A 26,828-nucleotide genomic window follows, 5' to 3' on the forward strand; every position below is an offset into this window, starting at 1 on the left:
TTGCCCAGGAATCTATAATTATTTTTAATTATAATGTTGTACTTTGTTATAGAAGAACAGCTTGCGAAAACTAGAAAAGGTGGAATTCAAACACAACTCCCTTTTCAAAGACGACGACCCACTCGCCCGCTGGAAGTTGGAGCTCCCTTCTATCAGGATGGCCAACTGCAAGTTAAAGTCTACTGGAAGAAAACAGAAGGTACATAAACATTACTTACTTATTTCTTACTTGCTTTAAACAGCACAGTAATGTAGAGGTAGTTTTGAAGAAGTAAATGTCAAGCCACAGTATCGATACTAAGGCAAATGGTTGTTGAACAAAACACTTAAATAGTATAAGTCTGAATGAGTTGATAGTTATCTCACATCTGGAAATCTACAACAGTCAATTACTTAAATATTTTCATTTCAGGAATATTAGCTTGTCTTCATTTCTTTCCCAGAGGGCTGATTGGCTGATGTTATATCCAAAACACTCAAAATACTCATTATTTTGAGCTGTAATTTTTCTTATAAATCATTTATTTTTTTAAAAAGAGATCCATAATACAAATAATTTAGAAAGTAGGAGGGGAAAGTCACCTATTATCTCAATATCATTTCCTGAAACAGCATTTTGGTGGGTTTCCTTTCAGAAATTTTCTGTGCATCTGTCTTTCACTCAGTTAGGGTGTGTGTGTGTGTGTTTATAAAACATACACACATATTTCTGTGTAACATTATTTGAGCTGCTATATTGTAATGCATTTTTCATAACATTCTATAAATGCTACTCTGTATGGGTATATCTTAATATCATAATACATGTCATTATTCTAGTACAATGAAACATTTCAGTTCCTTTAGAATTTCTACTTTCTAATTAAGGCCCCAATGCATTTGTCCTTAGGATAGATTCATTTCATTCGTTTGAACATTTATCTTTAGCATAAATTCTTTTTGTTTATTTTTTTTGTCTTTGAATATTTGTTTTTCTATTATCAAGGTGATACTTTTAGAATTTATTCAACATAGAGTCTTTTATCTTTATCACTCTTGTGCCTCTTAAAAACATAAGCAGAATAGATTGTTTCAAGAGTTAGGTTTTCAAAATTCTCCTCATTCTTCTGAAATTCACTTTTACTCAAGGTGTTGATGGGCCATGGGCCATAAGCGATATTGGTGTTGGAGTGGTTCCTATTCCAGGATTTTCTTTCAAGCTGCTGAAATCCATTCTGCAAGTAAAATAATATTATTATTAATATTAACATTTTATTTCTATAATGTTAATTAAAATTAAAGTTTATTCAACATTTATTGCATTAAGATTATATTATATGTCTATATTACAATTAATTTTATAATAAATATTAAGTAAGAAAATTATTTGATCTATTATATTAAAATTATCAACTTATTCATATTTTAAAAAATGACATATTTTATTAATATTAAAATTTTAAGCATAATGTAATAAAATAAAAATGTAAACATTTACTATTGAAAAAGTAAATATCTGAAGCATACAAGAGTAACCACCACCATCCTGACTTTTGAAACTCAATATTTATTTTGCCTGTATTTGAAATTTATCAGAATGGAGTCACTCAGTTTCTATTTGTATTTGGCTTTTTGCCATGAGCATTTTATGAAAAACCAATGCATTGTGTTGCATGAAACAATTCATTTATATTGCTGCCTGGATGTCCTTAGTATACGTCAATCTGTGTATCCTTTCAGCTGTGGATGGAGATTTACTTATTCAGATGTGGAGCTATTAAGAATAGTACCCATGTGAATGCCCTATTAGCACATGTTGTTTGACGCATACTCTTCCATAGAGGTGGGATTCTTAGGCCATAGAGTATGTCAATTTTTAGAAAACATTAATAGTTTTCCAAAATGGTTGTACCAGTTTACATTCTCACCAGTAGGGCATGGTGATGGTTCCAGGTGCTCCACATTCTCTCTGCCATGTGGTATTTACCATCTTTGTAAGTTTACCCTTTCTGGTATGTTCGTAGTGATACCTCATTGCTATTTGAATTCGCACTTTTCTGATGTCCAAGAAGTTGAGCACCTTTTTGTAAGTTTACTGACAATTGGATTTCTCTTTTTTGAAGGACTCTTTCAACTCTTTAGCTACTCTGTCCTGCAAGAATGCTTTTTATATTGTATATACAAGTCATTTGGTGTTTGTTTATTTGTTTGTCTGTTTGTTTGTTGAGACACAGTCTTGCTGTGTTGCATAGTCTGGGGTGCAGTGGTGTGATCTCAGCTCACTGCAACCTCTGCCTCCCAGGTTCAAGCGATTCTCCCGCCTCAGCCTCCTGAGTAGCTGGGATTATAGGCGTGTGCCACCATGCCCAGCTAATTTTTTGTATTTTTAGTAGAGACGGGGTTCCACTATGTTGGCCGGGCTGGTCTCGAACTCCTGACCTCAAGTGATCTGCCCGCCTTGGCCTCCCAAAGTGCTACGATTACAGGCGTGAGCCACCATGTCCAGCCATCATTTGTTTTCATGTAAGTATTTTCTTCCACTCTGATTCACTCTTGCATTTTTAACTTTCTTCTTAGTGTTTTTTTTTTTTTTTTTATGGAGTTTGACTCTTGTTGCCCAGGCCGGTCCGCCTCCCGGGTTCAAGCAATTCTCTTGTCTTAGCCTCCAGAGTAGCTGAGATTAAAGGTGGCTGCCACCATGCCTGGCTAATTTTTTGTATTTTCAGTAGAGATGGGGTTTCACCATGTTGACCAGGCTGATCTTGAACTCCTGACCTCAGGTGATCTCCCTGCCTCAGCCTCCCAAAGTGCTGGGATTACAGGTGTGAGCCACCGCTCCCAGCCCTTAGTGGTTCTTAATTTTAGAGATAAGCAATTCATTTTGTTTCCTTTAGGTTTAGTATTCTCTGTGTCCTGGTTAGGAAATCCTTTTTCATACAAAGGTCATAAAGATATACTCCTTTCTTGTCTTCTTGTCTACTGTTTCACCTTTTGTATTAGTCCATTTTCATACTGCTATGAAGAAATACCTGAGACTGGGTAATTTATAAGGAAAAAGAGATTTAATGGACACACAGTTCTACATGGCTGGGGAGACCTCACAATCATGGCGGAAGGTGAAGGAGGAGCAAAGATATACCTTACATGGGCGGTAGGCAAAAGAGCATGTGCTGGAGAACTGCACTTTATAAAACCATCAGATCTCATGAGACTTACTCACTATCATGGAAACAACATGGGAAAACCTCGTCCCCATGATTCAGTTACCTCCCACCAGGTTCCTCACATGACACGTGGGGATTATGGGAGCTGCAATTCAAGATGAGATTTGGGTAGGGGCATAGCCAAACCATATCACCTTTTATTCTTAAGCTCTTTTACCCAGAATTGATTTTGTTGTAGAGGGTCAGTGTTCTTTTTTTTTTTTTCTTCTAATCTCCTTCTCTGATACGTCATTATGTATTTTTCAAATGACGATGTTCCCCAACGCTCTACAGTGCCTTATTTGCCCTGAATAATGCATATACGTGCAAGTTAATTTTTGGACTTTCTATAGAATCTTTGGCATATTTTTCCAATGTTTTGACAATACCTTACGGTCTTAACTACCATAGATTTATAAATATTTCTAACGATAGTCCTCTAGCTTTTACTTCTTTTTCAAATTGTCTCAACTATTCTTGGCCTTTTGAATTTATATATACATATTTGAGTTAATTTTTCAATTTCCACAAAAACCTCCTGAGATATTTATAGAGATTGAATTCATCCGTGTGTCAATGATTTTGAAGAATTCGCGTCTTAAAAATACTGAGTCTTCCAATCTACAAGCATGATATGTCACTGTATTCAGTTTTACAATTTTTCTCTCAACAATGTTTTATAATATATTGGATAGAGAGTATGACACTTTTTAATATGCTTTTTCCAAGATATTTGTTTTTATTTTTATCCTGTTATAGATGGCATATTTTTTCCTCAATTTTACTTTCTGATTTTTGTTGTTGGTATATTATAAATATGTTTTATATTCATATATTGACTGTGAACCCAGCAATATTGTTTTAGTACTTTGTTAATTATAACATTTTCTCTGATGATTTGTTTGCATTTTTTCTACCAAAACCATCATCTAGTTTGTAAATAATAAGAATTTTATATTTTCCTTTCCATATCTTTGACGTTTTAGTTTTCCCTTGCCTTAAAACTGGCTGAGAGTTTCAGTACAATGGTGACCAAAAGTGATAATATTAGGCATGATGTTTAAGTGTAAGGTTTTTGAAGACACCCTGGTCAGATTAATACGATCCCCTACTCTTCTTACTTGCAAAGTTTTTGTGGTTAATTGATACTGATTTTTATCAAATATTCTTACTTCATCTAGTGACATGATCATACATTTTTCTTCTTTATTCTATTAACATGATGAACTAGAGGAAGCATTATAGATCACCTCCTAGGTCTGTCGTGCGGAATAAATGAGATTACACATCCAGATTGGTTGGACCGGTGGCTGACACAAAGGAGACACCTTAGGTGTTTCAGTGTGAGGATTCTTACGGCACTGCTTGTAGTGCAGAGAGAAGACGGGATGTCAGAACAGCCTCTGAGGCCAGCCTTATAAGGCTTGGTGTTGCTTCAGGACTGACTCTCAATGTTTTCTCCTTTGTAAACAACAAAGAGCAGTGCTTTAAAACATGATTTAGTTGTCCAGTTTGCAATACAAGTGCTACAAAACTTAAGCATCTTATTAAATTTGGCAGAAGAAAAGGGATTCACCTTCACTGCAGTGTATCAGCAAGCAGTAGTATGACCAGTATTGCCACACAATAATGATTTCAGTGCATGACAAATAGGAAACATAGTTGTTGGCATAGATACATACACATATACACACATACACGCATATATACACACGCATTACTTTAAATAACTCAAAGTTAGAAATAAATGTGAAGAATATCAGTGGTTTTCTCAAATACTGAAATCTTTAAAGAAACCATAAGCAGAGAATTGTATCAATATTTATTAATCAATACTAGAGTCCGTAGTGTTATCCAATTTACGATGCATGAAATTGTGGACTTGACAATAAAGAGACAAGATCCAAAGGCAAGGAGTGACCTTGATTTGGGTTCCAAAAGTGATGCTGACTTGATTGATGTTTAGTGACTTGGACCCTGGGCCACAAAGGAGAAGCTGGGAGTGATGAGCTCCTGTGACGGAGATACACTAGCCTCTATTTGTCAGTAATGACTTGTTTCACGAATCGGCATGCCTCGCAGACAGTTAGTGTTCAAACTGTTTTCTTCATACCCATTTCCAGCCTCTGAGCTCTGTTAACCTCCAGGAATGCTTCCTACTGCAGACCAATGTGACGCCATCATCTAATAAGTACACATCCATGCTGGCCAGAGAACATTCTTTGTGGCTGGCCAAAACCTTGATTCCAAAGATATAACTGATGTCAAATATATTTCTAAAAGAGAATGTTCTGTGCAGTGGCCGTCAACAGTTGACACCGTAGCCTCCTGTCAAAACTATTGTGGTTACAGTGTTACTGCTTACTCAAGAGGCAGAGATTCATTCTACATCTTTAGTGACATGTCAGGATTTGTTCTGTGGATTTTTTTGTAGACCACGCATCTGTTTCTTGCCATTTCAACTCATGCCCTCTACATATTCACGCTAAAAATTTCTTTGAAGTGACAGGAAGTTCTTGAAAACACTTGGTATGGATTCCCTTTAAAAGAAGGGCAAAAATATGGAATTTGGCATTTTGCTTTTACCTTGTTTAGGAAGATCCTCCCAAAGAATTTGGAATCTAAAAGGAATATTGTGTAAAAATATCTAGATAGAATACTTAAGACTCTACTGAGTACGCCAAGCCCTTTACCAAAATAATAAGATGTAAAAACAAATAGAGTTTAATTTTCCTACACAAATCCTGTGTCTGACAGCTGGTGGCAGAATCTTTTCATTTTCAATTAAAGTGACAAAGGAAATATAGACAAAAAAGAAAGGGAAGAAAGGTCTGATTGTTCTTTTAAGTTGATCCTTTAGATATATAGTAAACATTGCAAATCGTAATAAGAGTCTTTAGATTAGTATTTTAATACATCCAAAAAGGGTATGTTCAACTTTCTTTTTTTTTTATTTTATTTTTTTGAGACAGAGTCTCGCTCTGTCACCCAGGCTGGAGTGCAGTGGCCGGATCTCGGCTCACTGCAAGCTCCGCCTCCCGGGTTTACGCCATTCTCCTGCCTCAGCCTCCCGAGTAGCTGGGACTACAGGCGCCCACCACTTCGCCCGGCTATTTTTTTTTTTTTTTGTATTTTTTAGTGGAGACGGGGGTTTCACCGTGTTAGCCAGGATGGTCTCGATCTCCTGACCTCGTGATCCGCCCGTCTCGGCCTCCCAAAGTGCTGGGATTACAGGCTTGAGCCACCGCGCCCGGCTCAACTTTCATTTGAAAATGTGAAGTTTTAAAACTTTGAATTGACCAAGCACGGTGGCTCACGTCAGTAATCCCAGCACTGTGGGAGGATCACGAGGTTAGGAGCTCGAGACCAGTCTGGCTAATATGGTGAAACCCCATCTCTACTAACAATACAAATATTAGCCAGGCATGGGGGTGCGTGCCTATAGTCCCAGCTACTTGGGAGGCCGAGGCAGGAGAATCGCTTGAACCCGGGAGGCGGAGGTTGCAGTGAGCCAAGATTGCGCCACTGACTCCAGCCTGAGTGACAGAGCGAGACTCCATTAAAAAAAAAACAAAAACAAAACAAAACAAAACAAAACCTTTGAATTAACTTAGATATATCAATGCATGCATTTCTATTTACTTTTTGTCTTCTTTTGCAAATGGACACAAATTACCAACTTTATGCCAGGCTCTGTGCCATGTGATGGGAATACAGTAATGGATAAGGGATATTTCCTACCTTTAAGGAACCTGCAGTTCTGAGGCTAAGGCAGATAGGCAGTTGCCACATAATAAGACATTATTCTTCACAGCAGTCTGGATGAACAGCTGAAGTAGTTGAGAGCAGAGAGATTTTGATGTTGTGTGCAGAGGAATTTTCACAGAGGAGGTAAAGTTTAAGGTACATTTTAAAGGCTGGATTACTTTTTTTGGCCAGGGAAGATGAACACTTCTGGCCCAGGAAATGAAGAGGTGCAGCTGGGAGAAAGATCAGGAATGTCAAGTATTGGTGAGACTGAAGAAGTGACTGTGTGAGGCTGGAGAGACAGATCAATGTCGATGTGATGGAGAAGCTTATATGTTATTCCAGGAAGCTTGGATTTTGTTCTATATGGAGGAAAGGAATGTAAAGTGGCAGGGGAAGGTCTGAGTAGGACTTGGAGATGTTAGCAAAAGCAAGCGTGCAAGGAGAATGGATTGGAAATGTTCAGAGAGAGCATGTCGGTTAATTTCAGTAGCCAGGACGAGAAATAATCAGATCGTGAATTAAACACAGCAGTAGGAGGAGGAAGGTTGGCGAGTGACGTAAGAGTATTATACAAGTGTCCACATAATTTATTGTCTGAAGTGGGATTTATATGAGAATAAAAGGAGGCATTTGTAAACATTATTCCCCACCAACAGACATAGACTGTAGGAAAGCCAGGATGTATGGCCACTTGGATATTAAGACCTGGCTGAAGGGAAAAAGAGAAATGGATCTAAATGGAATGTTTACCTTCTAGCTTGAATAACTAACAGTACTTCGATTAACAAAGATTGTGAGCAGTAGAATTATGGTTTCCTGGGATATGTCTCCATGATATGGAGAATTTGGTTTTGGTGTGTTGAATTTGAGATAACTGCATGATAGCCAGAAAATGTTATAGGCAGTGAGAAATACATACTTGTAGCTCAGGAGGTAGCTGTGTGATAGTATTGTGGATTTGACTGGAGCTATGGTCAGTCCACTGACTCTCCTGTCAGGGGATCTGCAAATGTTAGTTGATTTCCATTGGATCACACACCCACTTACTATTAGGAGCTGAGAACAGCTCATGCTCTAATTAGAGTTTCGTATTTTTCCAAAAAGTACCTTTTTCTTAAATTTTATCCATTCCAATTTCCCTTGCTGTTTTAAATTTGAAAGCCAAATGTACATATAAATTGTAGCAGAGCTCATGAGGTTGAACACATGATAGAAGGGAGTGGCAGGAAGCTTTGGAAAGTCCAAAGAACAATGAAGAGGAAAGTATGTGTTTCAAACTTATTCCACATTTTTCCTCCTTCCAGAAACGTTTTATGTACTCACCATATGATCTACAGAATCCCAAACCAAAGTTTCCCCAGACATTCATAAAACATGTTCTTATTCGTAATTATCACACATGTAGGAAAGGAGACCTTTGAAATGGACTCAGTATTACCAGCATCGGAGCTCTGTACGGAATGTGAATATCAGCACCGTTTCTGTCATGGGAAAGGACACTTTGGCTGGATTTTCTGGATTTTTTGACTTTGTAAAATGAGAAATTGTCTGCTCTGTATGAAAGTCAATAGACCCATCTAAAGTGGTTTCAAACTCCTTGACAAGTAGCTGAATATTTTTGAATTATAATTTATTTCCAATTGTGGACACACTGAGTTGAAAACCTTGGCCGGGCGCGGTGGCTCAAGCCTGTAATCCCAGCACTTTGGGAGGCCAAGACGGGCGGATCACGAGGTCAGGAGTTCGAGACCATCCTGGCTAACACGGTGAGACCCCCCGTCTCTACTAAAAAATACAAAAAGCTAGCCGGGCGAAGTGGCTGGTGCCTGTAGTCCCAGCTACTCGGGAGGCTGAGGCGGGAGAATGGCGTAAACCTGGGAGGCGGAGCTTGCAGTGAGCTGAGATCCAGCCACTGCACTCCAGCCCTGGCGACAGAGCGAGACTCCGTCTCAAAAAAAAAAAGAAAAAAAAAAAAGAAAGAAAACCTAAAAGGACTTAATGCTTTTGGCAAATAAGGAAGGGAAGAAAAGAATCTTGTTCATTAATCAAAACTCCAGTATAAACAGAAATGGGTTCTTACGTCACATTCCTAAAAGTGATGGTGGGCAAAATATTGCTTTTGGACTTGGAGTTAGGAACCTAAAGCCCAAATCTATTCATTTACCTCAACATTTTTCAGTGACAGTTTCAGTTATTAGGATGTAGCATGTAGTTTCATAGATAAACAAATTAAACGTCAAATCTTAGCTTTCTTCACTTAATACACATAGTAGTTGGGTTATAATAGTGAATGCTCTGGGAGAAAATAAATATTTTCAACATTGCATTTGGTGAACAAACTATTTTAAAACAATTTCACTTAGCTAAATTTGTTAGTAATTTTATTACTCCATTGATATTAGTTCATTTTTACTGTGTAATAATAGAATAAACAATTGTTTTAGGCTTTCTGACCTTCCTTCCTTCCTTCCTTCCTTCCTTCCTCCCTCCCTTCCCTTCCCTTCCTTTCCTCTCTCCCTCCCTCTCTCTCTCCTTCTTCTCTTTTCTTTCTTTCTCCTTTTTCCTTTCTTTTCCTTTCTTTTTAATTAATTAATTTTTTTTAAATTTTTTTTATTTTATTTTTTTGAGATGGAGTCTCCCTCTGTCGCCCAGGCTGGAGTGCAGTGGCCGGATCTCAGCTCACTGCAAGCACCGCCTCCCAGGTTCATGCCATTCTCCTGGCTCAGCCTCCCAGGTAGCTGGGACTACAGGCGCCCGCCACCTCACCCAGCTAGTTTTTGTATTTTTTAGTAGAGACGGGGTTTCACTGTGTTCGCCAGGATGGTCTCGATCTCCTGACCTCGTGATCCACCCGTCTCAGCCTCCCAAAGTGCTGGGATTACAGGCTTGAGCCACCGCGCCCGGCCTTCCCCTCCCCTCCCCTCCCCTCCCCTCCCCTCTCCTCTCCTCTCCTTCTTTTTCTTTTCTTTCTTTCTTCTTTCCTTTTTTTGTCATAGAGACAGAGTCTTGCTCTGTCACCCAGGCTGGAGTGCAGTGGCATGATCATGGCTCACTGCATCCTCAAACTCCTGGCCTCAAGCAATCCTCCTGCCTCAGCCTCCCAAGAAGCTGGGACTACAGACATGCACCACCATGCCCAGCTAATTTTCTTTTCTTTCTTTCGTTTTTTTTTTTTTGTTTGTTTGTTTGTTTGTTTTAATAGAAGGAATTTCTCTCTTGTTGCCCAGGCTGGAGTGCAATGGCACAATCTCGGCTCACTGCAACCTCTGCCTTCCGGGTTTAAGTGATTCTCCTGTCTCAGCCTCCCAAGTAGCTGGGATTACAGGCATGCGTCAGCATGCTTGGCTAATTTTGTATTTTTAGTAGAGATGGGGTTTCTCCATGTTGGTCAGGCTGGTCTCAAACTCCCACCCTCAGGTGACCCAACCATCTCGGCCTCCCAAAGTGCTGGGATTACAGGCATGACCCACAGTGCCTGGCGGCCCAGCTAATTTTTTTTTTTTTAATTTATTTTTTGTAGAGATGCGGTCTTCCTATGTCACCCAGGATGGTCTCAAACTCCTGGCCTCAGGTGATCCTTCAGCCTCAGCCTCCCAAAACGCTGGGGTTGAAGGCATGAGTCACTGCACCTTGATGGTTTTCTAGCTCTAGACTTTGTGTTTTTACAACATAAATGTGAAAAGTTAGCTCAGACATAGAGGAAACATTCATGCTTCTATTTTAAGTAACGTGCCTATGTGGTACTCAGAAATTCTTACTTTAGTTGTACAACATCAGAAAGTTCTGTTTCACCAGCATTTTTACAGATAGAGTATGGGGCATTGATCCATGAGAGGACTTCATTCAACTAACCTTTATTGAGCACCTACTGTATGCAGTGCACCATTTCCGATGCTAAAACACTGCAAAGAGGCAGACAAAAATCCCCACCCTGGTGGAATTGGCATTCTGTGACACCTCTCTTAGTGTGTGCCCCCTTCCCTAATGCTATGACTTACAATTCTTTTTACAGCAATTATTATTCTGGGGAACCCAAGGATTGCCTCTTTCTCAGAGCTCTAATGTCAATAACCCTATCATTCTTGGTCATTAGACTTTTGCAAACTGAGGAATTCACATTTAATGAAAAATTTGAGAGCTCTTTATTTATGCCAGACACTGTGAGTTAGATCTATTTGAAAAGAAAATTAGATCCATCTAATTTTTGAACCATAGTTGAAGCATATTGCAAGTAAAGTTTTTATCACTTAAAAATAATTTTCAAGTACTTTCTTTGTAGTGTCATTTATTTGTGGAAATAATTAAGCTAAGGAGCCAGATCAGTTGGGTATTTAGCACAGAATTTTCATATACAGCCCTTCAGGAAGTGTTTGGCTATTTATTTTATTTTATTATTTTTTTAAGACAGAGTTTTACTCTTGTTGCCCAGGCTAGAGTGCAATGGCATGATCTCAGCTCACTGCAACATCCACTTCCTGGGTTCAAGCGATTCTCCTGCCTTAGCCTCCCGAGTAGCTGGGATTACAAGCATGTGCCACCATACCCGGCTAATTTTTGTATTTTTAGTAGAGACAGGGTTTCACCATGCTGGCCAGGCTGCTCTTGAGCTCCTGACCTCAGACAATCCACTCGCCTCAACCTCCCAAAGTGCTGGTATAACAGGCATGAGCCACCACGCACAGCCTGAACTATGCTATTTTTAATATTCTAGTTACAGATTGAGACCTGCAGTCATAACCTAAAATACAAGCTCTTAGGATTTTATTAATTGGCAAGATAAAACTAAGGACATGATGTTTGTATAAATAACTTCCATCAAAGCAAATATCTATGAATCGACCTGTTAAAATGGAACTCAAGTCACATAAACGAGTGTGGGCATTTTTAGGACTTGCTTTTAAAAAAAATAAATGTCCCCATACTGGTCATTTGGGGTTGCTATTTACGATACTTTCAGGGCATTTTAAATCTAAGTTTAATTTATATTTTACTTTCTCAGATTGCTTTTAATTATCTTATGTAATATCATGTCTTTTCACACTATTTCTTCCATATCTTAGATTATAAGGAATTATTTTCACTGTTGCCAGAATGAGTAGAGAAATAAAAATGAATTTGAATTGGTATATCTTCTTTCACTCATTGATTCATTAAATGTTTACTGTCTGTTTATCACCTGCCAGGCACCATGCTCATCTTTGTTTATGCAACAGTGACAGCAAATAGGCATTATCTTTGTAGTTATGGAGCTCTAACCAGATGGGGTTGACAGGGCTTCATGAAGTAACGACAGAATCAAACAAAACATTGGGAATGAGAGGAGTCTCTGCATGAGATGAATATGCAGAGGCAGTGGAGACCTGAAAGCCAGGCTAAGGAGTATTAGTGTCTTTATTCAGAGGGCAGAGAAAAGCCATTCAGTGACTCAAAGCCAACCTTGAGATGGGGACATTACCCTTAATTATTTGGGTGGAAACAAATACAATCACAAAAGTCCTTAAAAGTAGAAGAGGGAAGCAGAGTGCAAGAATCAGAGAGATGGCGTGGTGCAAAGGACTCAGCCCAGTGTTGTTGACTTTGAAGCTGGTGAAAGGGCACCACCGGCCAAGGAACGCCAGAAGCCTCTAGAAACCGGAAAAGTCATGAAAATACATTCTTCCCTGGAGTCTCCAGAAAGGAATACAGGCCTGCCTTGATTTTAGGCCAGTGACACTCATTTCAGACTTACAGAAGAGAAGACATTTATATTGTTTTATGCAGCTACACTCATGGTAATTTGTCACAGCAGCTATAGAAAACCAGTACATGAACTGATTTAAAACTCACACCAAACCTATTGCATTGGCTGAGTTAGTATCCTTATTTTCAGATAAAGGGAATGAGGCTCACTGAGGCTGCTGGAGTTGCTGGCTGAAGCCCACCTTCCTCAAAGGTCATCTGTGGGGTCAAAATTCTGCATCCTACAGCTAGAAAGAAAAGCGTGAATGCAAGGAGAAGTTGAGGTGCAGAAATCAACATGGTAGCTTCAGCAAAGTTGAGTTTGGAAAGCCTCCACATGGGAGAGGAAGGAGGGAGCATCAGCTCTTCAAGGGACTAGCTCAGGTGGAAGTAGACATTTGGGAGCTGTCAGCAGAAAAATTTTTCAAGCCATGGGAATCAATGAAGTGATTGATGGAGGTGACACAGAGAGAAGATGCAAGTGCAGTGAACTCAGACATGGCGAGATTTAGGGCTAACAAAAGGGAGGGAACCCAAAAGGAGTGCCCCATGTGTGACTCTTGATGCTGCTTCCTATGAAAATATAATTGCATTGTAAAATATGTAAAGGATTTTTAGGATATGGAGGATCCCCAGGGCAGCCAAGCCTCCTCGTATTCCTGTAATATAGCCACCCCAAGTCCCCTGACTGCTCTTCACCAAAGACCCTCAGTCATCTGTCACGCTCCGTTCTCGTGTCAGCACTTTGACACGTGCTGTGTATTCCCTGCTAGTAGAGCTTTTAAGCTGCCCAATATTGTAACCATGGCCATCTGCAGCTGTTTAAATGTAAAATAATTAAAATGAAACAATAAAGAATTTAATTCCTCTGTTAAACAGAGGACATGTGAAGTTCTTTATAGGCACAGGTGACTAGTGTTTACCACAGACAGAACATTTCCATCCCAACCGCCAGTTCTGTTGGACAGGGCTGGCTGAGAACGCCCTCCCACAGGTCTCTGCAGTGCCACTACCCACTGCTATACCTTCTTCAAGTCCTGACTCAGAATTGAACACACGCCAGCCGCCTTATATAAAATCAGCACTTTTTGTCAATCCACCCTACTGCTTTTACCTTCTGGGTTTTTTTTGTGGGGGTGGGGGCAGGGGGGACGAAGTTTCCCTCTTGTTGCCCCAACTGGAGTGCAGTGGCGATCTCGGCTCACTGAACATCCGCTTTCTGGTTTCAAGAGATTCTCCGGCCTCAGCCTCCCGAGTAGCTGGGATTACAGGCGCCTGCCACCACGCCTGGCTAATTTTTGTATGTTTAGTAGAGAGGGGGTTTCACCATGTTGGCTAGGCTGGTCTCGAACTCCTGACCTTGTGATCTGCCTGCCTCGGCCTCCCAAAGTGCTGGGATTACAGGCGTGAGCCACCGTGCCCGGCCACCTTCTGTATTTATATGTAGACTTATTACCTTCTAACATAATATCTATCTTATCTATGTATTGTATTTATTCTCTGTTATTATTGGCCCCATTTCTATGTAAAATTCAGGAGGGCAGCAGCCACTCCTGTGTGATTATTTCACTGCTGTTGAATGGAAGAACATGAACACACTCAGTGATTGACATCAGCCTTGTGCATAGCCTATAATTCTTTTTTAAAAAAATAAACGCTTGATGTCTGCTATGTAAAAATTAAAACCTCTAGTACGTGATTTCTCTTTTAACTAAATGCCCTGAGTGCCCACTTTTATATCTGTTTGCTTTCTCTCATTTAAAGTTCTTCTTTTCTGGTTCCAAAGTGCTCAAAACAAAGTTCCCACTAGATCAGCCCAATTTCATCAAAGAGTTTTGTCCTCTGAAAACCCCCATCAAACACTTGGCATGATGTTGGGGACAAGATGTTAATCACCTGCCAAATAGTGCCGTTTGGTGCCATTTCACACCCCTCGGACACACTGGGGTGATTAGTAGACCCGAGACTGTCAAGGCCTGCTTTCCCACACTCATTGAGTTGCTTGTCATTATTTTCTCTTTTTTTCCCCCACTTTATTGTCCAAAGTAAAGAAATGTACAGAAAGTATGCCTCTTGCCCTGGGAATAAACATGTTCAAAGGGTCAGTCTTCTGGCCTGTGTTTGAGAACACCAAGTCATATTTCAGTAGGGATCAGCCATACAGAAATGCCACGATGCACTTGGTTAAGGGGGAGCGGGAAACATACATCCCTATCCTTTTGACAAAAGAACTTCTTTATGGCAATACGTAACAGGAAATAAACATGGATAGCCAATTCTGCAAGTGTGAAGGCAATGTTTTTGTTCTTGTGTGGATTCAATAGTATCTCACTTTTATTTTTTAAAAAAAGGTAGGATTGAGAAACTTCTGATGAATCTCTTCTACAACAGGAATTACAAGGGCTGTTGCTAGGTGTTACCTTTCACTATAGGGCTTTGCCTACTGTAAAAACCATGGCTAGGTTATTCTCAAGACATCTTTTGTATCATTTTGCTATGACTTTACTAATTTTTTTTTCTACTTAGTACTTGCACTTCAGCACAGGTTTTCCCTTGGCAGTATATTACTTTTTTCCCTTACTTTGTTCTTAATCATTAAGTATTCAGAATTATTCATTATTATAATTATGAAGTAATCAGAATCTCACCTCCTTTGGCTCACCTTTGCATTTACTGGTCACCTGTAGAGTTCCATTTCCTCTCCTTTTCTCCTCTCAAGTTCAAGAACCCCAGGCTACATGGAATGTAACATCCAGCCTATTATTTTTGGTTGTGTGTTTTGGCATTATAGATCCTACTGTCAACCGATATCATGTGCGGTGGTTTCCCGAAGTGTGTGCCCACAACAGAACAACCGGATCAGAGGCATCATCTGGCATGACCCACGTAAGGACATGATCTCTAGGCCAACTTGATCTGTGAACATAATTAGACTGGGGGATATACAAACTAGACATGTCAAACAGATAACTCATTCTCACAAATCAGCTATTGAGTAATGACTTGATGGAAATGGAAAACAGAATGATCATTATATTCACTCATTATTTTATCCATTCACACCATTGCACTGGGAGCTTACTCTGTTATCATCATGGAGCAGAACCTAAAGTGCAGAGACTAAAGACACAGTTCTTAAAGAACTCCCATATTTCAGGTGAAAATATGCCTGAGTATCTGTGTGCTTCATCTTAACTGGACAAAACCTTTTAATTATTTTCTGAATTTTGACATGTCACCGTGATCTAAAGGTGTAGTTGTACAAGTGAATTTCTATGTGACTCTATCGTTTCGCACCATGTCCCTAAATGCCATCAGCTCAGTTAGTGAAATAATCTCCCTGTCCTGTATAGCATGCACCAATATTTTGCCTTTTAACTTTAAGAGAATGTTAAACTCTCTGAGGATAGCAACTCTGTCAATATTGCCCAAAATATTATTCTAAATATTTTGGGGTTAGTACATGAATTATAGATTAGAATCAACAAACCAACACAAAATGTTTAAGGGGTCATTGTATTATACAAAGTGTATAATACACTTTGATGGCAATTTATATGTAACACCTCAGGACAGTTTAAAAAATCCAAAAACATGGCCCCAAACATACAGTGTTTTGATTTGTGATATGTAACTAGAATATTTTTGTTTTGAACATTTTCTAAAGCAAGCACCATATTTTAAGAACCAGACCTACTGGCATAATTTTAAGATAATGAGATAAAACAAGTCATTGGATTTTCAGAAATACACAGCTTCTTTTTCTGTTTTACTGGATTTGGTTTGTCTCATGTTCACCAAAGTTTCTCCCTTTATTTATCCTTAAATTAACTCCAGTGTTTGTGACCTTCAGTAAAATAATTCAACAGACATTCTAAATAGGGAAATTGACTTGAAAAGTGGAGAAAGAAATAAACAGAAGCGAGAATTATTAACATTTTTGTGGGCAGAGGGGTGAGGTTTTTGTTTTACTGATATGTGCGTGCCTCAGAACCCCACAGAACTGGGCTTATGTCAGTGCGATTCCCCAATCCTAGGCTTATCATCTTTAGGAACTCTGAAAGTGGTAACAACTATTTGCTGAGCAGATGTAATGTATCCGGTAGAAATAAAAATCAAACTCCTGAAAAATTATCCTTCTAGGGCCTTAGAACTTATCTGTATTTATTTTTAAACCTTTAGATCCAATTATTATAATTTGGGTTTTTTTGTTTGTTTGTTTGTTTGTTTGTTTGTTTTTTGAGATGGAGTCTCACTCTGTGGCCCAGGCTGGAGTGCAGTGGCGCGATCTCGGCTCACTGCAAGCTCCGCCTTCCGGGTTTACGCCATTCTCCTGCCTCAGCCTCCTGAGTAGCTGGGACTACAGGCACCCGCCACCTCGCCCGGCTAGTTTTTTGTATTTTTTAGTAGAGATGGGGTTTCACCGTGTTAGCCAGGATGGTCTCCATCTCCTGACCTCGTGATCCACCCGTCTCAGCCTCCCAAAGTGCTGGGATTACAGGCTTGAGCCACCGCGCCCGGCCTATTATAATTTGTTTTTATGCTACAATGGAGCATCCACTAATTCACTTACTGCTGCAGATGTCTGCCTCCTATGCAACATGAAAGCAATCTTGAAATATCTGTGAAACAGGATCCTTAATAGCTAACCTTGGATTCCAATACGGTCCCATATAAAGAGCAGATTTATTTCCAAACAAAAGCAATTCAGACTCCCAAAGAGACATGGCAGCCTTGGCTTGGGCTTGCATTGTCCAGATTGATTTGTTTTCTATTCACTGTTTATACTAACTGGCTGCAGAGTTGGGTGCACCCCATCTCCTGTCACCATCTGGATGAAGGGCCAGCAGGCCTGGAGGTCACTCCCCATCTCTTTTGAACATTCAGTGCTGTGTCACCTGCTGCCACTTCCACTCCTCACTTAAGTAAATCACTCATGCCTCAGTTTTCATTTGAATTATTGTCTCATGTTTTTCCCTTCAGCCCTGCTGCTTTCTAGCAAGACCCCCTACCCATCATCCAATGAGTTCCAGAGATGTTCCATCTGTGCCTTTTTTTCTCTCTTAAAATAATTAAACACACACTCGCGCGCACACACACACACACACACACACACACACACACAAAACATGAAGTCTCACTATGTTGCCCAGGCTGGTCACAAACTCCTGAGTTCAAGCAATCCTCCCACCTCAGCCTCTCAAGTAGCTAGGACTATGACACGAGTCACCATGCCCAGCTATCCATCTGCACTTTTATACATATACATTAAGAATTGGTAAATACCAAACAGAATGGATAAGCGCAACTTAGCCACATAGAAAAGAAACAAAGGTGCACACCTATTATCACAGGAAATGTCATCTTTCGACATTATCAAAGATAATGTAAAGTTACATTCTTAGCCCCTGACTCCTTACCATTTAGCCTCTTTCTTTTATTTATATTTAATCACAACATTATGGCAGAAAACAGTAACAGCACTCCAAAAAAGGGAAAATTTACATTGCTAAAGAATATCATTTTTTAACAGAAAAACTTATATATAAACTAATTCTGTGTCTCGGAGAAGCCAGCATTAGTTCTTTTTTAACTGAAAAAAGTTAGATTTGTATTTACAGCTTTACATCACTGCCTGCACTGCTGCCAACTCAGAAATGCTGGTTGTGACCTCAGAAGTAGCGTGCTTTGATGAGGAATTATTATGATGCTGTTTAATTCTAGAAGGTATATCCCGCAGCCATGGGAGTGTTTCACAATTGTCATTAATCAAAATGTAGACAGTGTGTGCTTTGTACGTTTTATAAAAGCCATATTGCACACACTATATGGGAAAACATCCTTGTTGGATGGGATATGATTTCAATTCTTGCCAGTGTTTTTTAATCCCTAATGAGACTTATTGCTAGCATAATTCTCTTTCTCTTGCTCTAGGAAAATTATATAATTCTTCAAGATCTGTCATTTTCCTGTAAGTATAAGGTGACTGTCCAAGCAATACGGCCAAAAGGTCACTCCAAGGCAGAGGTCATTTTCTTCACTACTCCACCATGCTCTGCTCTTAAGGGGAAGAGCCACAAGCCCGTTGGCTGCCCTGGCGAAGCAGGTACGTTTTCACCTGAAGGATTTCTGCATCTAGGTCTAAGGTGTCAACAGCACTTTGCAAACCTTGCCAAACTGCATTTCACAAGACCATAAAAACGAAAAGTGCCTCTCTTTCTAAGTTGTGTAATGATGACCCAATGTGGACAGAAGATATGTAGGAATGAATGTGTTATTTTAAAGCCTAACAGCCTTGGAAAGATGTCCTTTGATAGTAATGTTACCCTTTGGAAATGAAGGCAAACATTTAGATACTGCTTGTGTTTTCGCAAAGTTTGATATAAATATTTCATTTTTATCCCACCTCTTTGCTGTGTGGGTTATACTCACACACTTTCCACGTCAACCTAGCAAACCTCACATCTGTACCTTCCAACCCCTTTCCTTGCCAAAGTCCCTGTCTTGCAGTGGGAAAAACTCTTTTAAATGCCCTGGATTTGACCAGGCATGGCGGCTTATGCCTGAAATCCCAGTACTTTGGGAGGCTGAGATGGGAGAATCACTTAAACCTGGAGTTCCAGATCAGCATGGGCAACATAGCAAGATCCTGCCTCTAAAGAAGAAAAAAAAAAAAGCCTTGGATTTAATAACTCTTCTAACAACTTTAATATTTATCTTCTCACTGCAGTCAACGCTATTCTTTAAGAAATAGCTAAGTCCTGCCAGGGTCTAAACTGCTCTCCTGCTTCCATCTTCAAAAGAGCATTCTAAAAATGACCCCCGAAAGATTGGAAGAAGCATTTAGTACAAAGTTGTAGTGAGGAGATTCCTACTCAACCTATCCCCATATGTCAAAGGGGTGATTGCCTGAACCCATGTTTAAAGAACGAAGTCACATTGCTTCTATTAATATCATCCCACAGACTGGCCGCTGAAAATTCCTACGGTGGATCCCATGGGCACACCTTCTCCAGTCACCTAATCCTGGTTTTCCTTCTTGCATTGCTGCAGGTCATGTTCTTTCTAAGGTGCTAGCTAAGCCTGAGAACCTTTCTGCTTCATTCATCGTCCAGGATGTGAACATCACGGGTCACTTTTCTTGGAAGATGGCCAAGGCCAATCTCTATCAGCCCATGACTGGGTTTCAAGTGACTTGGGCTGAGGTCACTACGGAAAGCAGACAGAACAGCCTACCCAACAGCATTATTTCACAGTCCCAGATCCTGCCTTCCGTAGGTCCCACCTCTTATACTGTGTCCGTGTCATCGGTATCTACTGCTCCTTTATACTGACCTTCAGAGGTGCCTACCTCTGTCATTCTGTGTGCTGTACTATTGAGTCTTATTTTTGCATTTTCTTCTTCTGAGTGTATCTTTTGCAAGCATTAACACATTACAAATGTGACTTGCATAGCTAAGAAGTAGCATAAGCTGCCATCTAGATAAAGTTTGATGGCTAGAGCCAACTCATGAAAAGACCTTACCCTATCTTGTATGTGTGATTGAGCCATTTTCTTCTCTCTTTGTTAACCTTGTGTCTCTCTGGTCCAGGTGGACATGCCCTGTTTGAAGTGTTGAATTGGAAAGGGGTTGGGGGGGAATAGCTAAAAGAAGCTTATCGTTTATCTGTCTTCCCTCCAACTTCAAATTTGGCTCGAGGCTGTAATGAGTTGGCCTGTCTTCCAGGTCACTTAATTCCTTGGCTTCAAAAAAAAAAAAAAAAATAGTGTGGGATTTTACCCTCCCTGAAAATGCCCTTAGAGTAGCCAACTACCATTACAAAATCCAAAAGGGGGGCAGGGCAGGGCAGGAGAGGGAAAGAAACACAACTGAAATCTCAGAAGGAAACGTTCCGTGGAATTAGAGAGTAGTTATTCTATAAATGTACTAGGTTTTATTGAGTTTTGAGAAGAATGTGTTGGCATAAAAATAAACACATTCAGTTGTGGGCATTGACAGATACTGTGTTTTAAGAAAAACAGTCGGCTCATTCACTGAAATTTGGATTATCAAGAATTCATATCACAAGATGTGCAACTGAAGACTTTAAACCATGGGAAAGTCTTATGTTAAGAAATTAAAAAATAAATAAATAGAATCCCAGGAGTGAGCCCTGAGAACTGGCACCTCAGCATATTTTAACTCTGCCAAGTGTCTTAGGCTGCCAAGAATTGAGTGAGGTGCTAAGAAACCATATGGCAGAGAACCCCCACAAATGAGAAATAGTCTATAAATTAAACTGTGCCTTTACAAAGCAGCCACACTTGCCTGTGTATGATATTCTCCAGTGGGGGAAATACTGGTCTAGGCTCTCTGTGCATTGAGCGTTGTCTCTGAAAGGTTGTCAGTGAGCATCCTCTTTTATGTTGTCCCCTTAGGATCACTATGTCCTAACAGTGCCCAATCTGAGACCGTCTACTCTTTACCGACTGGAAGTGCAAGTGCTGACCCCAGGAGGGGAGGGGCCGGCCACCATCAAGACGTTCCGGACGCCGGAGCTCCCACCCTCTTCACCACACAGTGAGTGGGGTGTCAGGTCTTGTGAACATAGAGAAAACTCTTGCTGGAAAATGAAAACAAATAAAAACACTATTACAGGTTTCTATGAGATAGGGAAATTGTCATCATCTGAAATTCTTTCTCCCGGTTTGTACCGACTTACTAGATTCTACTCCGGTACCTGTAGTATAAAATGCATAGTTGATGCTTAATTGCTCTTTTTCTCCCTCCCTTCCTCTTACCCCTTTTCTCCCTTTCTTTGCTCCTTCCTTGTTTCCTTTCTCCATCCCTCTCTCCTTCCCTCTCTTCTTTTCTCCTTTCCTCTATCCTTCCTTTATTTTTTTTCCTTCCTTGCATTTTTCCCTGTATAATGCATGCTTTTTTCCTTGTCTTTTAAACCATAAATACATACGGGAAAAAAATCTGTAGTTTCATATCAAACTGAAATATTTTTAAATCAATATTTTCAAATATCACAATATAGGGAATAATATTTTCCTAAGGAACTTATGTTCTTGTTACATAGATATTACTGTAATAAATGTCATGAATTTTCTTCATGATATGACCCAAGTCCACCTACTTCATTTATTGCTAAATCAAGTAAAATTTAAGAAGAAAATTGTCAGCTAGATTTTCAAAACAGCCTCTTGCTGATTTTTAAATTATGTACTTTGTTTACTTTATTTTCAAGCTTAAATTTAAAAAAAGTGTCTGATGATTAGTGTGTGGATAAAACATTTAGAATTAGTCATAGTTTTAACTCTGATTTTTTTAAATGATAGATTGGTATGCTTATAATTGATAACTTGGTATGTTTATAATTTGAAGAAAAACAAAAACTATTACAATGGGAGAGCTTGATAGCCTCTAAAATTTTTGTCGGATAAATGCTTTTCTGATATTCCTTCATAGAAATTCCATTTAACAAAAGTATTTGATAATTTTTAAAACTTCTTTGAGCAAATAAAAAAGGATTATGGTTTGATTGAATAAGTGTGAGCTTAAGGAAAGGAGCTTGTCTTTTTCTTATTATTTTATGGTTTAGCAAGGCATCAAAGAGGAAAAGGAGAGAAAGAGTGTGGTTGTACATTCAGATTCAGAATAGGAAAGACGTGGTCATAGGAAGGAACATTTGCCAGGGTCTCGTGCTTTTTCTACAAATAAAAGTCGTGCTTTTTCTACAAATAAAAGTCATTCTATCATTTATTTGATACATATAAATGGATGTGACTGACATATTTTGTCACTTTTTAGGATCTCATCTTAAGCATCGTCATCCACATCATTACAAGCCTTCTCCAGAAAGATACTAAACTGTTCAAAAAGAGTTTTTGAAATTGGACAGATGTGTAAGCTTGTTGAACTTCAGCCATGAGACATGCACACTTCCAGAGGCAGTGGGAACTGCTCAGAGGCCCGTACTCTCCTATGTGACTTTAGTGCAGGAAGAACTTCTGTCAATCACGGATACATCTGGAGACAAGTGAGAAACAGTAGATTGGTGAAGACAGACACCAGTGCCCTGCAAGCTTGGAGAAAATGAAGAATAGGCCTGTGTAATGCTAAAGTTTGTTTTCATGTATGGTGTCGCTCATTTCTATTGAATTACAACAGAACTCAGTTTTCCCTGAATTTGGAGTACCAAACTCCGCCCCAAAAACGAGAGTAACAAATACACAATTCACACATAACACTAAGCATAAATCTAATCAATAAAATGTATTTTTGACAAAATTATTGATTCAATATGAAAAATCAACTAAGATTATACAGCTTTGTTGATTCGAATCTTTCCTAAGATCATTTTTATCCTACGTAATTTTTAAATGAAAATGTGTAATCTAAAATATACCAACGAATTTAAATCTAAAAATGCTCCTACTTTAAGTACCTTATGCTGCTCTTTACGCAAAGGTAAATGAAAGTTCCTTCTATAAATTATGATTTACAAAAGACACCCAAGCCAGAGGAACTCAAATGAAATAAGCTGCTAACCAGATTTTACCTTGGAGAAATGAAAATTATTTCTTGGGGATGCCTTTTAATATTTGATCATATTATGTGAGAGATTTTCCTGATATGTTATCTTATTTATATTTTCCCTTATTTTCCTCAATGTGGATAATAGCTTTTGGTGCACTTTTGTTTCACCATCTGAAAATTCACAAAACTTCTTGCTTCAAATGAAAAAATCCCAACTATTGAGCATGTTTAAATCTTTGCAGAGATTTGCCTTTTCTTAATCAAAGAAAGGTATTTGTATGCTAAAATATTCTTGGTAATGTTTAAAAAAGGCCTTTGATTGATAGAGAAGGACAGTTACTTGCATTTAATTCACCCATATGCTTTCAAATCTATTATATCTTACTTTTTGGAAAATTTTTTATGCTACAAAATAGTGCCTGGTAGCATGAACTTAAGTCAAACGTGTTATCAATATAGAGTGTTGCAGTGTATATTGTGACAACCTAAAATGCAGAGATGTTTAATTTAATACTGTTTTTTTCCTTGAAGGAATACTCACATACATGGTTTGAAATGTGCATAGATATGCATGTCTATATAATTATAAATGCATGTGTATATATATGCAAATATATGTACGTATACATATATATACACACAGACACATGCATATACATGAATATACCTTGAGCATGAATCCCTGAAGAAATCGTTTTCATAGCTCACCAATAGTGAGTAAAGATACAGCTCTTTTAAAGGTCATAAGGATAATATATTTTCCCCATCAGTGCTGATTCTGAGAAAAGAGCCATTTATCAAAATTAAACACTGTAAAAGAAAGGTGTCCACATGTCTTTACCTACCTAAGTAAAACAGGAAGAAAATCAGTAACATTATCCTTAGGTTTTGACAGTGGTGCTTGCTTCTTGTTGTTTTACTGTTTCCTGAACTCATGCAGATGCGTGGCCATCCCTGGGAAGAGTGGATAACTCAGAAGTCATTGACTCCACGGGGCTTCACTGCAGAGTCTAAAGGCAGATGCAAATTAAAATGCAGAGAAAATACTTTTCTGATGTTGATGCATGTCTTTAGGAAACACATTTATAAACAAGGATACCTGATAATAGATATTGAAACCTGTTTCCTGTGTGTTAAACTATTTCAGAAGTGGATATTCCAGGAATGTTTTGCAGCTTTGTACAAGTAACATAAATTGGACACCTGATAATGAAAGTTCATGTTGATTCTGAATGGTTTTCTGCAGCTCCTGTCACAGGTTGGGATGGATTTATCACATTGAGTTGTGAAATTATCTGGTTCTAAGAATTTTTGAATGGCGAAAATAGAAAACAGTCTTCATTTGAAAACGTCACTAAGCTTGAATAAATGGATACCATAGATAGCTTCTCTAAAACATGTTTTCTTCTGGTGTCATCACCAGCATCTGAATTTCAAGTTCTTAAAATTTCAAAAATTAAAATTTTTCTTTTTTTTTTTTTTTTTTTTTTTTTTTGAGACGGAGTCTCGCTCTGTCGCCCAGGCTGGAGTGCAGTGGCCGGATCTCAGCTCACTACAAGCTCCTCCTCCCGGGTTCATGCCATTCTCCTGCCTCAGCCTCCCGAGTAGCTGGGACTACAGGCGCCGCCACCTCGCCCGGCTAGTTTTTTGTATGTTTTAGTAGAGACGGGGTTTCACTGTGTTAGCCAGGATGGTCTCGATCTCCTGACCTTGTGATCCGCCCGTCTCGGCCTCCCAAAGTGCTGGGATTACAGGCTTGAGCCACCGCGCCCGGCCTAAAATTTTTCATTATTGGCTATCCACTTATGTTTTACATGAACTTGTCATGAACAAATCCAAATGTTTATGCCAGCAAATTTTTGTACTGTTGCATAGTTAAAAATGCTGGAAGTCTATACATAGATACAAAATATTATTAAATTAGTACATAAATTTAATTTTATAAAATTTAATCATGCTTCTTTTGTCTGGGTAATAGACATTGTACAGATATTTTTGGTTCAGATGGTGATTCTGAAACTTACATCTCCCTTAAAAAAATCTAAAGCAGCTCTTATGGGCTTCTTATTTTGATACAAATAAATAATTTAAATTTTATTGGTGTTATTGGAAGAAAAATGCTATTAATGGGCTAATAAAAAACGTGTTTCTCTTGTGGATTTTAATAAGCTCCAATATTATTCAAATGATCAAAAATATAGTTACAATTTTTTGAATTTTAAAAATGTGATTGGTCTAATAAAGGATGAAATCTATGTTTTTTAACAAACATAGTTTTGGTGCCTAATTCTGTAATATGTTTTATTGAAATTAGATTCATTTATTTAATGTGAGAAAAATATATCCAGTAATAGTATTGACTCTTTAAAAAATTGAGCTCATCAAAAATATTGTCATCAAATATAGGTGGTTAATTTGATATACATTGCAGTTACATGCGTTATTTTTATTTACAACATTTGCTCCTTAATGATGAATTTATCTGTGTTACCCTGTTTTTCTACCTGGAACTCCATAGAATGATGTTTGCAAACCAACATGTGATCTTTTCAGTCATTCACTGTTTTAATATGACATGGTAGAGAAGATAAAGTTTATGGCAGGTAATTTTTTGTAATGTGTATTAAACGAAGTTCAAAGATTAGAAATACATCTGTGTCCTGAAAACCTTAGATACGTAGCCAACTGTATACAGAGGTTCATCTCAACCTCAACACTGTTGACTTTTGGGGCTGGATAGTTCTCTGTTATGGGGGTTTGTCTTGTGCACTGTAGGTTTTTAGTAGCATCCACACTTTCTCCTCACCAGATGCCAGTTGCACCCTCCCCCAAGTTGAGACAACCAAAAATGTCTCCAGATATTGCCAGCTACCCCTTGAGGGACGGTACCTCTGGTTGAGAACCGTTGCTAGAGAATGATCTTTACTGAATAGATGAGAATTTGCCCTTCGTAAGAAACCCAGTAAATTTCTAGAGCAAGTCCCAAAAACTAAGGGACAGCTAAGAAGTTATTGTGGTTAACTTCTAAGGCCTAAACTGTGTCTTTTATGTCCACTAAACGACCTGATTAAAAGACAGAATTTTGACTTGTGTCTGTATCATACAAGTACAAATACTAATTTTGCCCTATGTATCCGTAAATGTCATTTGTGATATTGACTTATTTATTTAATGCTCTTTCTTATGCCGTGGGTTTTCAAGTTTACTCATTTCTATGGTTGCAAATAACTCTAAAACTTATTATATAAACTTTCATATTATAGGCAGAACACAATGGCTAAATATCTGTTGCATGTACTTTAAAGTTTATTATAAGATATAAACAGATCTGTAAAGCTGTTGACTCCTACCTGTGATTTTGCATGCCCAGAGTCAGTGTCAGGTATGGAGAGGATTCTCATGACTGTCTTACCTCTACTGAATATTTTAGTGAGTGATATGATTTACGGAGTGGTTAACAGAGGTCTATATAAAATTATTTTCCCCTTTTACTTAATTATATTGTAGTGTGCAGATAACAAAACTGCTACCTTCTCATCCAAGTGGTCTGTAGAATTCATGTCCCTTACAGTGGTCATTTAAAGTCAATATTTATTTATGTATGTAATAAAAAAAGTTGGATTTTTGTGTATGTCTGTCATGTTATTTAGAG

The 26,828-nt window shown here is 38.6% G+C and overlaps 1 protein-coding gene across 1 annotated transcript in view; it reads left to right on the forward strand.

Annotated features, from left to right (window-relative positions):
• Positions 1-22,565, forward strand: part of ANOS1 (anosmin 1) — a 130,903-nt gene extending 108,338 nt beyond the window's left edge. The window contains exons 9-14 of the mRNA XM_026456132.1: positions 53-199; positions 15,442-15,536; positions 18,585-18,756; positions 19,704-19,924; positions 21,070-21,211; positions 22,448-22,565. Coding sequence (XP_026311917.1) covers positions 53-199; positions 15,442-15,536; positions 18,585-18,756; positions 19,704-19,924; positions 21,070-21,211; positions 22,448-22,506 — 836 coding nt within the window. The 3' untranslated portion in view covers positions 22,507-22,565. The remainder of the gene's footprint in view (positions 1-52; positions 200-15,441; positions 15,537-18,584; positions 18,757-19,703; positions 19,925-21,069; positions 21,212-22,447) is intronic.
• Positions 22,566-26,828: the final 4,263 nt, after the last annotated feature.

Source organism: Piliocolobus tephrosceles, chromosome Y (assembly GCF_002776525.5).
Source record: "Piliocolobus tephrosceles isolate RC106 chromosome Y, ASM277652v3, whole genome shotgun sequence".
Taxonomy (NCBI): domain Eukaryota; kingdom Metazoa; phylum Chordata; class Mammalia; order Primates; family Cercopithecidae; genus Piliocolobus; species Piliocolobus tephrosceles.